Raw genomic sequence first — 13,473 nt, 5'->3', positions numbered from 1 at the left:
TACATAATTGTGATATTCTTTAGTAGGTTGTTTACACCAGTATCACCAGAAACACTTGAATAATGCATTTTGCTACATTACAATGGCCACCTCACTAAGTGCTAAGAATTAGGAATTTTTCACCTCCAGTATAATCTTGTCCACTCTTGCATGTGCAGTCTGTAATTGAAACATCATTATGTGGCACTATAGCAAGATAAGAAACTGTACCAAGAGTCTAGATTCAATGCTGTGCAATAGAAATATGAGAGCCACATTAAAAAAGGTAAAAAGGTGAATCTTTAATTTATCCCAGTATTTCTAAAATATTTCAATACTTAATAATAGAAATACTGTGATATTTTACTTTTGTGTGTGTGTATGTACTAAGTGGTGTGTGATCCAGTGTGTATTTTACACTTAAAGCACACCTCAATTTGCCCTAGCCACGTTTCGGGTGATCCGTAGTCAAAGATGGTGTGGGTGGCTATTTTCATATATTCTTGTATGCAGAACCTTACTGAATTATCTTCACTGTTGCTCATTCTGGCAGTATCCCTGCTAGGCACGGAAGAGTAAAAAAGATGGGATGTGTCTGCTCTCCTGCAGTTTACAATGTTTATGAGGGAAACAGAACATGAACAAAGATAAATATTTTAACGCTATTGAGAAAATTAAAATGGTGCCACATGACAGTCCTAAGGGCCTATGTGAGACAAGGTAGACAGGGGAGACTTATCTAGGAGCAGGTGACACAGAGGATAAGGGATGAATAGAAAGCACTTCCCGCTCAAGGGAGCAGCACGCAGTTGTGACTACTAGGTTCCCTTCGACCATTCCTTCCTAGCTGTCCCCTATCGAGCACTGCTCTGCTCTTTTCTCCCCACCTCGCCTTTCCTCTCCGAACCCTTGCCTCTGCGGCTCTACTGCGGCTGCCCAAGGCCCTGGCCAATCGAAAAGAGCTCACTGCTAAAGGAGCCGGGATTGGCCCCAAGACTCCGAGGCTGCCAGGAAGGGGCGGGTCTTATGGTAGGTAATTCGTATCTATCGGCCTGGCGGACTGAAGGCCGACGGAAGTGCTATGTGTTGTTGCCGGAAGTGAGAAGAGGAACTTATGATGGCGGCTGCGACTCTCACCGAGAAGGTAAGTGCCACCGGCTCTACGCAGAGTTTTTTCTGGGAGAGGGTTCTGAGGGACGGCGGGGGCGGGAAGTGGAGGAGATACTTGGGTGCCGGGCCAGGGAGGCGCAGACACTCTGGGGTCCAGGTCGGCGGTGAGGGCCCGGCCCGGCCTGTCGGCGGGAATCGGCCTGGGCAGTTCCGGGAGAAGCCGAGCCGGCTATGTCTACATCCGATCATCCTTGCCGCAGGTTCCGGTGGACAGCGCGGAGGAGGAGCAGCCCCTCGCCGCGGCGGAGGAGCTGGCTGCCCAGAAGCGCGAGCAGAGACTGCGCAAATTCCGGGAGCTGCACCTAAAACGGGTGAGTACTCCCGGAGGCCACCTGAGATCTCTCACCTGTACAGGCCGGTGCGCGTTTGTGGAGCAACGAGGAAAAGCCTCAGGCAAATGGAAGCTTTTCTCTTGAGTTAATCAGGATTAGGAGAACTGAAAGTAGAATATCTTTCTCATCATGTGATTTAATATTTTGTCATGCCATCTAAAGTCTTAAGTGCCACTGTAGTAGTCCTTCCCCACTTTGTGAAATTGCCCTATCCAACTTTAAGGAACCTACTCAAAGGGACCACAAAGCTAATCAGAGGCAGAGCTGACGTTAACCCCCAGGCCTCTGGAGCAGCAAACCAGTGCAGCTCAACACATTTTTCTTGACTGTGTACAAATGCAGACCTAATTAGGTGGTTCCCTTGCTTAAAATCCTTTGATGGCTCTCTGTTGCTTTTAGGATAAAATGGGGTCCCCTTACCTGACCCTCAAAAACAAGATTTGTTTCGATTGATTTTCATGTTTCAGCTGATGAACCTTTTGTGTTATGGTTTTAGAATGAAGCTCGTAAATTAAATCACCAGGAAGTTGTGGAAGAAGATAAAAGACTTAAGTTACCTGCAAATTGGGAAGCCAAAAAAGCTCGTTTGGAATGGGAACTACAAGAAGAAGAAAAGAAAAAGGTTAGGAACTTCTGCTATCTTCATAAGTGGGTAACTCAATCTTTCTGTTGTATTGAGACAGTAGAACACTTTCTCTGGAGCTAGACTGCCAGAGTTCACATCCTGGCTCAGCTTTTTACTAGCTGTAATACTTTGGGTAAGTCTCTGTTTTCTCATCTGTAAAATGGGGACTACAATAATAATTATTTGGGTTAATTATGAGTTAAATGAGTCAATGCATGTAAAACATTTAAAACAGGGTCTGACACCTACTAACCATTGAATAATACTATTTTTTAAATCACTGTGCTTGCTCCATATATACCATAGAAGATTCCTGAATTTCCTTCTGGTAATCATTATTTTACAAGTATTGTTGGATATCTTTATTCAGCCTTTCTTCATTTAAAAAAGATCAAATAATTGCTTCTATTGTAATTGCAGGTTTCAGCTTTTTTCTTTTTTTTTTTTAGGAATGTGCAGCAAGAGGGGAAGATTATGAGAAAGTGAAGTTGCTAGAGATCAGTGCAGAAGATGCAGAAAGATGGGAGAGGAAAAAGAAGAGGAAAAACCCTGATCTGGGATTTTCAGGTAAAATTGGCTTTTACTTTATTGACTGGGCCTGTTAGATAAGCATTGCCTTTAGTGTATCTGGTTTATGAAAGGATATGCCTCTTTTTTTTTTTTAGATATTTTATTGGGGAAGGGGAATAGGACTTTATTTCGGAACAGTGTGTACTTCCGGGACTTTTTTTTTTCCAAGTCAAGTTGTTCTTTCAATCTTAGTTGTGGAGGCTGCCGTTCAACTTCAAGTTGTTGTCCTTTCAGTCTTAGTTGTGGAGGGCGCAGCTCAGCTCCAGGTCCAGTTGCTGTTGCTAGTTGCAGTGGGCATAGCCCACCACCCCTTGTGGGAGTCGAAACCAGCAACCTTATGGTTGAGAGGACTTGCTCCAACCAACTGAGCCATCCAGAAGCTCAGCAGCAGCTCAGCTCAAGGTGCCGTGTTCAATTTTAGTTGCAGGGCGTGCTGCCCACCATCCCTAGCGAGAGTCGAGGAATCGAACTGGCAACCTTGTGGTTGAGAGCCCATGCTCCAACCAACTGAGCCATCCGGGAGGCAGCTCAGCTCAAGGTGCTGTGTTCAATCTTAGTTGCAGGGGGTGCTCGAGAAATTGAACTGGCAAACCGTGTGGTTGAGAGTCCACTGGCCCATGTGGGAATTGAACCGGCAGCCTTCGGAGTTAGGAGCATGGAGCTCTAACCGCCTGAGCCACCAGGCCAGCCCCAGGATATGGCTCTTGATGGAATATTCTCTAAGGGGTATAAACCCAATAAAAATATAAGTATATCTCAAAGGGCAGAAGTAAAGGCTGTACTTCACTCAGCTGGATTTTTTTGTTCTTTGTGGTAATACTAATTAAAGCTTGTATTATCAGTATCTTCAGAATAGAGGCTATGCTTAGATTGATGTCTTATGCATATAGTACTAATAATAATTTTGATTTTTTTCTGAATAGCAGTGATCAAAAAAGGAAATATATTACCTCTGATTCTCATTTTATTTTTAGATTATGCTGCTGCCCAGTTACGCCAGTATCATCGGTTGACCAAACAGATCAAACCTGACATGGAAACGTATGGGAGACTGAGAGAAAAGCAGTAAGTTGACAGGATTAATGCCACTTTTTTTTTTTCCCATGCTGAGGTGACATAGATGATTGTGTGGGTATATATACGTATGCACACATATACGTAAGTACACACTTTAATGCTTAGGCATGGGTTATCAGCAGTTGTCTTAAGAAAGATGTCTGGTCTTGACAACACTATTTATTGCTCACTCCACAGCAGTTAAGCTAACCACCTGGTTATCTTTCTAGCTGGGCATTCTAAGACTGGGTGTTGAGTGTTTAACACCAGATCATCACAGTTACTCAGATATTGTAGGAGGCAGAATGCTTTAGGGCTGGATGGGTGAACTTTCTCTGTGAAGGACCAGACAGTAAATATTTTAGGCTGTCAAAACTACTTAACTCTGCTGTTGTGATGTGAAAGCAGCCTTAGAGGATACATAAACAAATGGGTGTGGCTGTGTCCCAATAAAACTGCAGAAACAAGTGGTAGAGTTTGCTGACCCTGGTTTAGTGGAAAGAGACCTAGGAGGAAGTCCTTTGATCTCTGGCCCTTGGCTCTTTCACTTGTAGAATGAAGGCGTTAGGTGATTTCATAGGTCCTTTCCAATGCTATATTTTCTTTCTTTAAAAAAGAAGGTAAGGTACAATCCCACAGCAAATATATGTATATATTTTATCTCATTGTGAATGGTTGTTTAGTTTGAAATTTGAAAATGTGGAGCACTTATAGCGTTACTATAAGTCCATTTTGCTGTCTTTTCAGTGGAGAAGAGTTTTTCCCAACATCCAACAGTCTCCTTCATGGAACACATGTGCCTTCCACACAGGAAATTGATAGGATGGTCACAGATCTGGAAAAACAGTAAGTACTCAGAGCAGCTTGAAATTTTAAATGCTTAAAGGCAAAATGGACGTAATGAGCTTAGAATGAATTGAATAGACAAGTATTATATTTGCTAATTTCTGACTTAGCATCTATAGTCGTTTTGGAAACAGACTGCAAGGATGAGTTGAATCCATATGATTTGGAATAGAGAAGCAAAATCTTGATGAAATTGAATTGTTACACAAATAATTAAAGCAGGGAAAAGTCTGAAGAAAATTATTCTTTTAGAACTTTTATTTAATAATCACTCTGCTATTTGATTTGAAGAAGTAAGAATGTTCTATTAATAGTAAATGTACCTCTGTTATATTTGGTTTTCTTTTTTTTTTTTTTAAAGATTTTTATTGGGGAAGGGGAACAGGACTTTTATTGGGGAACAGTGTGTACTTCCAGGACTTTTTTCCAAGTCAAGTTGTTGTCCTTTCAATCTTAGTTGTGGAGGGTGCCGTTCAGCTTCAAGTTGTTGTTCTTTCAAGCTTAGTTGTGGAGGGCACAGCTCAGCTCCAGATCCAGTTGCCGTTGCTAGTTGCAGGGGGCTCAGCCCACCATCCCTCGCGGGAGTCGAGGAATCGAACTGGCAACCTTTTGGTTGAGAGCCTGCGCTGCAACCAACTGAGCCATCTGGGAGCTCAGTGGCAGCTCAGCTCAAGGTGCTGTGTTCAATCTTAGTTGTGGGAGGCAGAGCCCACCATCACTTGCAGGACTCGTGGAGTTGAACCGGCAACCTTATGGTTGAGAACCCACTGGCCCATGTGGGAATCGAACCGGCAGCCTTCAGAGTTAGGAGCATGGAGCACTAACTGCCTGAGCCACCGGGCCGGCCCCTGGGCTCTCTATTCTGTTCCATTGGTCTATGTGTCTGTTTTTATGCCAATACCATGCTGTTTTGATTACTATGGCCTTGTAGGATAATTTGATATTAGGTAGCGTGATACCTCCAGCTTTGTTCTTGTTTCTTAGGATTGCCGTGGCTATTCAGGGTCTTTTATAGTTCCATATAAATTTTAGGATGATTTGTTCTAGTTCTGTGAAAAATGCCATTGGTATTTTGATAGGGATTGCACTGAATCTACATACTGCTTTGGATAGTATGGGCATTTTAACTATATTGTTCTATCCATGAGCATGGTATATGTTTCCACTTATTTATATCTTCTTTAATTCCTTTCTTCATTGTCTTATAATTTTCTGAGTACAGGTCTTTTACTTCCTTGGTTAAATTTATTCCTAAGTATTTTACTTTTTTTGATGCAATTGTAAATGGAATTGTTTTCTTAATTTCTCTTTCTGATAGTTTGTTATTGGTATATAAAAATGCAACTGATTTCTGAATATTAATTTTACTAAATTCATTTATGAGTTTTAATAGTTTTTTGGTGGAATCTTTGGGGTTCTCTATATATAGTGTCATGTCATCTACAAATAATGACAATTTTATTAGGTTGGTGAGAAAGTAATGGCGGTTTTTGCAGTTATTTTTAACCTTTTAAATCGCAGTTACTTTCGCACCAACCTAATACTTCTTCCTTTCCCATTTGGATGCCTTTTTTTTCCCCATTGTCTGATTGCTGTGACTAGAACTTCCCACTACTGTGTTGAATAAAAGTGGTGAAAGTGGACAACCTTTTCTTGTTCCTGATCTAAAGGGGAATGCTTTTAGCTTTTCCCCATTAAGTCTGATATTAGCTGTGGGTTTGTCATATATGGCCTTATTATGTTGAGATATGTTCCCTCTATCCAACTTTACTGAGAGTTTTTTAATCACATATGGGTGCTGGATTTTGTTAAATGCTTTTTCTGCATATATCGATATGACCACATGATTTTTATTTTTTATTTTGTTTATGTGGTGTGTTACATTAATTGCTTTGCGGATATTGAACCAAACTTGCATACCAGGAGTGAATTTCACTTGATTGTGGTGTGTGATCTTTTTAATGTATTTGCTGATATTTTGTTGAGAATTTTTGCATCTATTTTCATTAGGGATATCAGTCTACAGTTTTCTTTTTTTTGTAATGTCTTTGTCTGGTTTTGGAATCAGAGTAATGGTGGCCTTGTAAAATGAGCTTGGGAGCCTTCCCTTCTCTTGGATTGTTTGGAATAATTTGAGGAGAATAGGAGTTAATTCGTTTTTTAATGTTTTGGTGAAGCCGTCAGGTCCAGGACTTTTGTTTGTTGGGAGCTTGTTGATTACTGATTCAATTTCATTGGTAGTAATCGGTCTGTTCATATTTTCTGTTTCTTCTTGATTCAGCCTTGGAAGATTGTATACTTCTAGGAATTTATCCATTTCTTCCAGATTGTCCAATTTGTTGGCATATAGTTGCTCGTAGTATTTTGTTAAAATTTTTTGTATTTCTGTGGTGTCGGTTGTCACTTCTCTTTCATTCCTGATTTTGTTTATTTGGGTTCTCTCTTTTTCTTGGTAAGTCTGGTTAAAGATTTGTCAGTTTTGTTAATCTTTTTAAAAAACTAGCTCTTGGTTTCATTGATCTTTTGTATTGGTTTTTTAGACTCTATTTTGCTTATTTTCACTCTAATCTTTATTATTTCCTTCCTTGTACTCACTTTGGGCTTTGTTTGCGTTCTTTTTCAAGTTCCCTTAGGTGTAAAGATAGACTGTTGATTTGAGGTTTTTCTTGTTTCTTTAGGTAGGCCTGCATTGTTATGAATTTCCCTCTTAAGACTGCTTTTGCCGTGTCCCATAGATTTTGGGTCGTTGTGTTTTCATTTTCATTTGTCTCCAGGGTATCTTTTGATTTCCTTGATCTCATTGTTGACCTATTTGTTATTTAGTTGTATGTTATTTAGTTTCTACGTGTATGTGTGTTTTTCAGTTGTTTTCTTATAATTGATTTCTGGTTTAATCAATTGTCACAGAAGAAGCTTGACATAATTTCAGTCTTCTTAAATTTATTGAGACTTGTTCTGTGAGCTAACATGTGGTCTGTCTTGGAAAATGTTTCATGTGCACTTGAAAAGAATGTGTATTCTTCTGCTTTGGAGTGAAATGCTCTAAAAATATCAATGAAATTCATCTAGACCAGATGTTTCCGCTGTTTCCCTGTTGATTTTTCTGTCTGGAAGATCTGTCCATTGATGTCAGTGGGGTGTTAAAGTCCCTTATTATGATTGTGTTACTGTTAATCTCTACCTTTATGTCAGTCAATATATTTGCTTTATATGCTTAAGTGCTCCTATGTTAGGTGCATAAATGTTTACTAGGGTGACGTCCTCTTGTTGGATTGATACCTTTATCATTATGTAATGTCCTTCTTTGTCTCTTATCATAGTCTTCATTTTAAAGACTATTTTGTCCAATATAAGTATTACTACCCCAGCTTTTTTCTCATTTCCATTTGTGTGAAATACCTTGTATTCCATCCCTTTACTTTTAGTCTGTGAGTGTCTTTTGATCTGAGGTGGGTCTCTTGTAGACAACATATGCATGGATCTTGTTTTCTTGTCCACTCAGCTACTCTTGTCTTTTGATTGGAGCATTTAATCCATTTATGTTTAAAGTGTTTATTGATAGGTACATAGTTCTTGCCTTTATTATTTGTATTTTTGATTTTTGTTTGTTTGTTTTCTCATTTTTTCTGCTTAAAGAAGTACTTTTAACATTTCTTGTCATACTGGTTGATGGTAATGAATTCCTTTAGCTTTTTCTTGTCTGGGAAGCTCTTTATCTCTCCTTCAATTTTAACTTATAGCCTTGATGGGTAGAGTAGGCATGGTTTTAGGCCCTTGTTTTTCATCACTTTGAATATTTCTTGCCATTCCCTTCTGGCCTGCAAAGTTTCTGTTGAGAAATCAGCTGATAGACTTATGAGAGCTCCCTTGTAAGTAACTAGTTGTCTTTCTCTTGCTGCATTTAGGATTCTTTCTTTGTCTTTAACCTTTGCCATTTTAATTTTGATGTGTCTTGGTGTGGACCTGTTTGGGTTCATACTGTTTGGGTCTCTGTGCTTCCTGGGTTTGTATGTCTATTTCGTTCTCCATGTTAGGGAAGTTTTCAGCCATTATTTCTTCAAATAGGTTCTTGATCCCTTGCTCCCTTTCTTCTTGTGGTACCCCTGTGATGTGAACGTTGTTACACTTGATGTTGTCTCTCAGGTCCCTTAAACTGTCTTCATTTTTTTAAATTCCTTTTTGTTTCGATTGGATGTTTACTGCTACCTTCTAAATCACTGATTTGATTCTCTGCTTCATCTAATCTGCTGTTGATTCCTTCTAGTGTAGTCTTCATTTTAGTTATTGTGTTCTTTATTTCTGATTGATTCTTTTTTATGATTTTCTGTGTCCTCTATGCTTGCTATCTTTTTGTTGAAATTCTTAGTTGATCACTCTTACAATCAGTGTTTTAAATCTTGTCTCTGCTAAGTTGGTTGCCTCCATTTCATTTAGTTCTATTTCTTGTGGTTTCTTTGTTTCCTTATTCTGGCTGCCTCTATGTGTTTGCTTTTATGTATTAGGTAGATCTCCTGTGTCCCTCAGTCTTTGCTGAATGGTCTTATGTAGTATGTGTCCTGTGTGGTCCAATGGCACAGTCTCCCTGATCGCCTGTGCATGTGTTCCAGCAGTGTCCCTTGAGTGTTTTGTGTGTGTTTTCCTGTTGTAGTTGTGCCTTGATTGCTTTTGGCTTGTCAGTGGGTGGGATTGACTCCCAGGCTGACTGACTCTGAGGGTTGGCTACACCCGCAGTGTATGAGGTGCTGTGTGGGGGCTGACCCCTCAGAGAAGGATTTGCCCCTGCAGGCTCTTGTGCCTGTTAAGACCCCCCTTTGGATGTGCCACTTGTGAGGCGAACCAGGTAGTGCTCTAGTGTGGCTTCTGGGTGTGTCGTTTCTGGTGTCTCTTGGGAGGGGCTCCGATGCAGGCCAGTTTCAGCCTTGCCTGTTACCTGCCTACAGCTACCTGGTAGGAGCCACAAAACTATGTGATTGTCTGCTGCCTGTGCTGCATCTGGAGGCATGTGAGGGTGGCCTCGCTGTGAACCGAGGCCGGCTGCCACCAGTAGTGGGCCTGAAGCAGCTTAGAAAAAAGTCCAGGGCCCCCTAGGCCTATTGCCACGTGCCAGCTGCCTGTAAGGTTCAGGGGTGAAAGAACCTCCTTAGGTGCGTGGGCTGGGCTGGTTGACCTGGTGCTGAGAGTGATGCAGCACTAGCTGGGGCGGGGGGGGGGGGGGGCACAGTGCCCGGGAGTCACGAGATGTGGCTTGTGGTTTTTTACAAAGTTAATGCACATTCAGTTCTTACGCCAGTGCCTGGCCTGTGACTACTTCACACAGCGCCCTGAGAACACCGCAGCCAGCCACCACTTTCCTTGGGGCAGTGCCTGGCCTGTGACCACTTTGCAAAATGCCCTTAGAAGGCTGCAGCCAGCCGCCAGTTGCCTCAGGCTTGTAAAACCCCGAGAGCTACCAAAGTGTGGCTGCGGCTCAGGTTTTGGGTCACTGTCCACTACCAGAGTCTCCCTGGGCCATTGTGGGCTGTCTGCTGCTGCAAAAGTCCTCTGTGGCTTGTGGGGCAGGACCCGCCACCCAGGTGCCCAGAGTGCCCCTGGTAATGTACCTCTAGGTGGGTGGGGCAGAGTTCCAGGGAGCTAAAGGGGGTAGTTGGTGGTTTCTACAAAGTCAGTACAGTCTTGGCTCCTGTACGGTGCTGGGCCTGCGACGACCCTGCAAAAACGCCCTGAGAAAACCACAGCAAGCCACCACCCATCTCAGGCCCGCAGGTTCCCAAGAGCTACCCAAGAGACACTGCGGCACAGGTCTTGGGTTCCTGCCCACCAGCTAATGTTTCCTGGGCTGCTATTAGTTGTCCACTATTGCAAAAAGGCTTCCACAGCCTGTGGGGTGGGGCCAGCAGCCCAGCGGTCAAGAGTGTCACGGGCAATGTAGCACGAACTGTGTGGGGAGTGGGGACCCAGGGCGTCACCAAGGCGGTACACACGCATGGATTCCACCAGACCAGTGTGGTCCCAGCCTTGGCCCTTTGGCCTAACCCTGAAAAGATGGCGCCCTCCTGTAGGCGACACGTGTGTCAGGCTCCTGTCCCTCCAGCTCTTGTCCCAAAGCCATACAACTCAGCCCTTCCCCACATGTCCCTGGGCCTCCTGGGCTGCCGCCCCTCCACCAGAGACCAGGTGAGTCCGTGTGCGGGCTCTACGAGAGGGCTTCTGGGTTTCCAGCCGCCCTCTGCCCCACTGGGACGGGCAGACAGAGTCCTTGCTGATTTTCACTGCTAGATGCCGTGGGAACTCCTCTTCTGGCACAGTTCCCTGGACTGGGGAGCCCGACAGGGGGCTGGGACCCCTATCTCCTCAGGGGTGACCTCTGTCACCAAGGTGTCCCTCCTGGTATTCAGCCACCATCCATGGGCTTGGGGTCAGCCCACTTCGTGTCTCCCCCAACTCCTGCCAGTCTTGATGTGGCCTTTGCTTTATATCCTTAGTTACAGGGGTTCTGTCCAGCTAGTCTTGAGATGACTCTTGAGGTTGATTGTTCTGTGATTTGTTTGTAATTTTGGTGTGATCCTGGGATGCAGTAGGCATAGCACTTACCCATTCCACCATCTTGGACCCCTTTCCTATTTGTGTTTGTTAATACTGATAGGGGTGAATATTAGGCAGAGCAGAATGAATTTATATTTTAGGAGTTAATACATGTGAAGTATTAAGAATAATTTCTATTAATCCTGTGCACTCCTTATCAGCTGTGGTTATTAATATAATTATTGCTATCATTTTCTTTTAAGTAATACTTAATATGTCCAGTTTCTAATAATGTTATCATTGCTTTTTTAGAAGCATTCTGAAGATGAGTTTGTATATTTACTGAATTTCCTGGTTCTTAACCCAGGTTGTACTGTTAATGAGCAGTTTTGAGTTGATCCTGATGACCCTCCCACCAAGTGTGCTGTTCTAAGTGCAGTGATTCTGTTAACTATTTGGCTGTGTTTTATTAAGATAAAAAAAGAAGGTAAATTTTGAATTTTATGAATTGTTTTCTTCTCCCAGAATTGAAAAACGAGACAAATACAGTCGGAGACGACCTTACAATGATGATGCAGATATCGACTACATTAATGAAAGGAACGCCAAATTCAACAAGAAAGCAGAACGGTTCTATGGGAAATACACAGCTGAAATTAAGCAGAATTTGGAAAGAGGAACAGCTGTCTAATCTCTTTCAGGAACTGTTTAGAAGCTTGAGAATGGAGTGAAAATTTCTGCTAGCATATTAAAGTTCTCTTCAAAGTTACACCAGTAAACCAGAATTCCGTCTATGCCTTCCCACTCAGCATTTAAAAATAAATGTTTTTTCTTAAACGTATACTTACTTCCATGTATATTTCCAAATGTTTGTGCTTCAATATAAGATGTATTTCTTGTAGTGTACTTGTTTTGTAATAATCTACTTTGTATGAATTCTAATTATATTATTTTTCTATGTATTTTAAATGCGATTGTTTAATCTTTAAGCATTTTGGACTTACGATTGCTGGCAGCAATCATAAATGCAGTCATTGTTGCTTTGAATAACGTTATGAATTTGACAAAATCTAGAGCTGGGCTCGGGAGTCATTTGGGGTTGTAGACTTGGAAGCTAAGGACAGTGATGAGGAGGCAGCAGCGGCTAGTGGAGGGCTGGTGCAGGCCCTACGGAGGGCTGCGTATGACCACGTTCAGGAAGTTACAGAACTGTCCTCATGAATATTGACCATGTACTGTTTGTTCCCTTTTTAAACAGCAGATATCTTGTGGAATAAAATCCCTACTAAACCCTCTGCTTATCATTTAAAAAATATTCGTATATGTATATATATGTACGTGTATGTGTACAGATACACATACATGCTTCCATTCCACAACATTAAATTTTTTTTATTATGGGAAATTCCAAACATAGAAGAAGACAGAATAATACAATGAGTCCCATATACCCAATATCCATCTTCAATAATCATCTCATGGCCAATATTGCTTCATCTTTATTTCTACCCACTTGTTCCTCCATGACTCCCATGTTATTTGAAGCAAATACTAGATGTATAATTTCATCTATAAATATTTCAGTATGTATCTAAAAGATACTTAAAAAAACACAATCCTATTATCTCAGCAAGCATTTCATTTATTAAAAGTCCAGAGAGATGGGTATAATTTTCCCTGCGTGTTGACTAAATTGCTAAATACCTAATTAGAACATTCCAAACAGAGAAATCCGAAACTCGGGAAATTTCACAAATATTTTAGTGTTAGTGTTTAAAGGCAATTTAACATTTCATACCACTAACGATTAATTAATTCCCTTTTTAAGTTTAGGTGGCACTTTGTTTTCACTTCTTTGAGCATTTCTGTGTGCAGTTAATCAGGTCTGGTGACGGCCTTGATGCTACCTCTGAAAATATATTGAATATGTTTTCTATTCCCATTTCTACTACCTTAGTTCAAGTCTTCGATCCTGAATGTTGTAACAGTCTTAAAAAATTAACTTCAAAAAATTGTCAAAAAGAATCTAGCAATATTTTTAAAAGAATACTATGAGCCAGCAGTGTTTGTTCTAAGAATGCAAGAGTAGCTGCTTGGAGACTATTTGGGTCTTGCCTAAAAATCTTAAAAGTTAAGACCTGAAAGAGTCAAACTGTAAGTAATTTATATCCTGTTAGTTGCCTGGGCAATATCAATTCTCGCTTTCTTCATTATCAATGAGAACCCTGATTTTTTGTGAATTTGGTAAAATTTCTGACTAAACACTTGCTTCCCCAGACTTTCAGGTGGTCAAATACTATAGTCCTGGCTGATATGATACCATCTAATTTAATCTGTGAAATCTTTTGCTTTCCTGATAGGGTAGTTGCTACT

At 41.4% G+C, this 13,473-nt stretch overlaps 1 protein-coding gene across 1 annotated transcript; it reads left to right on the top strand.

Moving 5' to 3' along the window:
* Positions 1 to 983: 983 nt before the first annotated feature.
* SYF2 (SYF2 pre-mRNA splicing factor) lies at positions 984 to 12,390 on the top strand. Its single transcript, XM_088790557.1, has 7 exons — positions 984 to 1,123; positions 1,350 to 1,460; positions 1,978 to 2,103; positions 2,556 to 2,673; positions 3,651 to 3,741; positions 4,480 to 4,578; positions 11,626 to 12,390. The coding sequence occupies exons 1-7, from the start codon at positions 1,094 to 1,096 to the stop codon at positions 11,789 to 11,791; spliced, it is 741 nt and encodes a 246-aa protein (XP_088646683.1). The 5' UTR covers positions 984 to 1,093; the 3' UTR covers positions 11,792 to 12,390.
* The last annotated feature ends 1,083 nt before the right edge of the window (positions 12,391 to 13,473 follow it).

The sequence above is a fragment of the Rhinolophus sinicus genome, chromosome 14 (genome assembly GCF_057876585.1).
Source record: "Rhinolophus sinicus isolate RSI-liver-muscle chromosome 14, RSI-T2T, whole genome shotgun sequence".
NCBI lineage: Eukaryota > Metazoa > Chordata > Mammalia > Chiroptera > Rhinolophidae > Rhinolophus > Rhinolophus sinicus.
The sequence above is the reverse complement of the archived record's forward strand: the minus strand, read 5'-3'. Positions and strand labels throughout refer to the sequence as shown.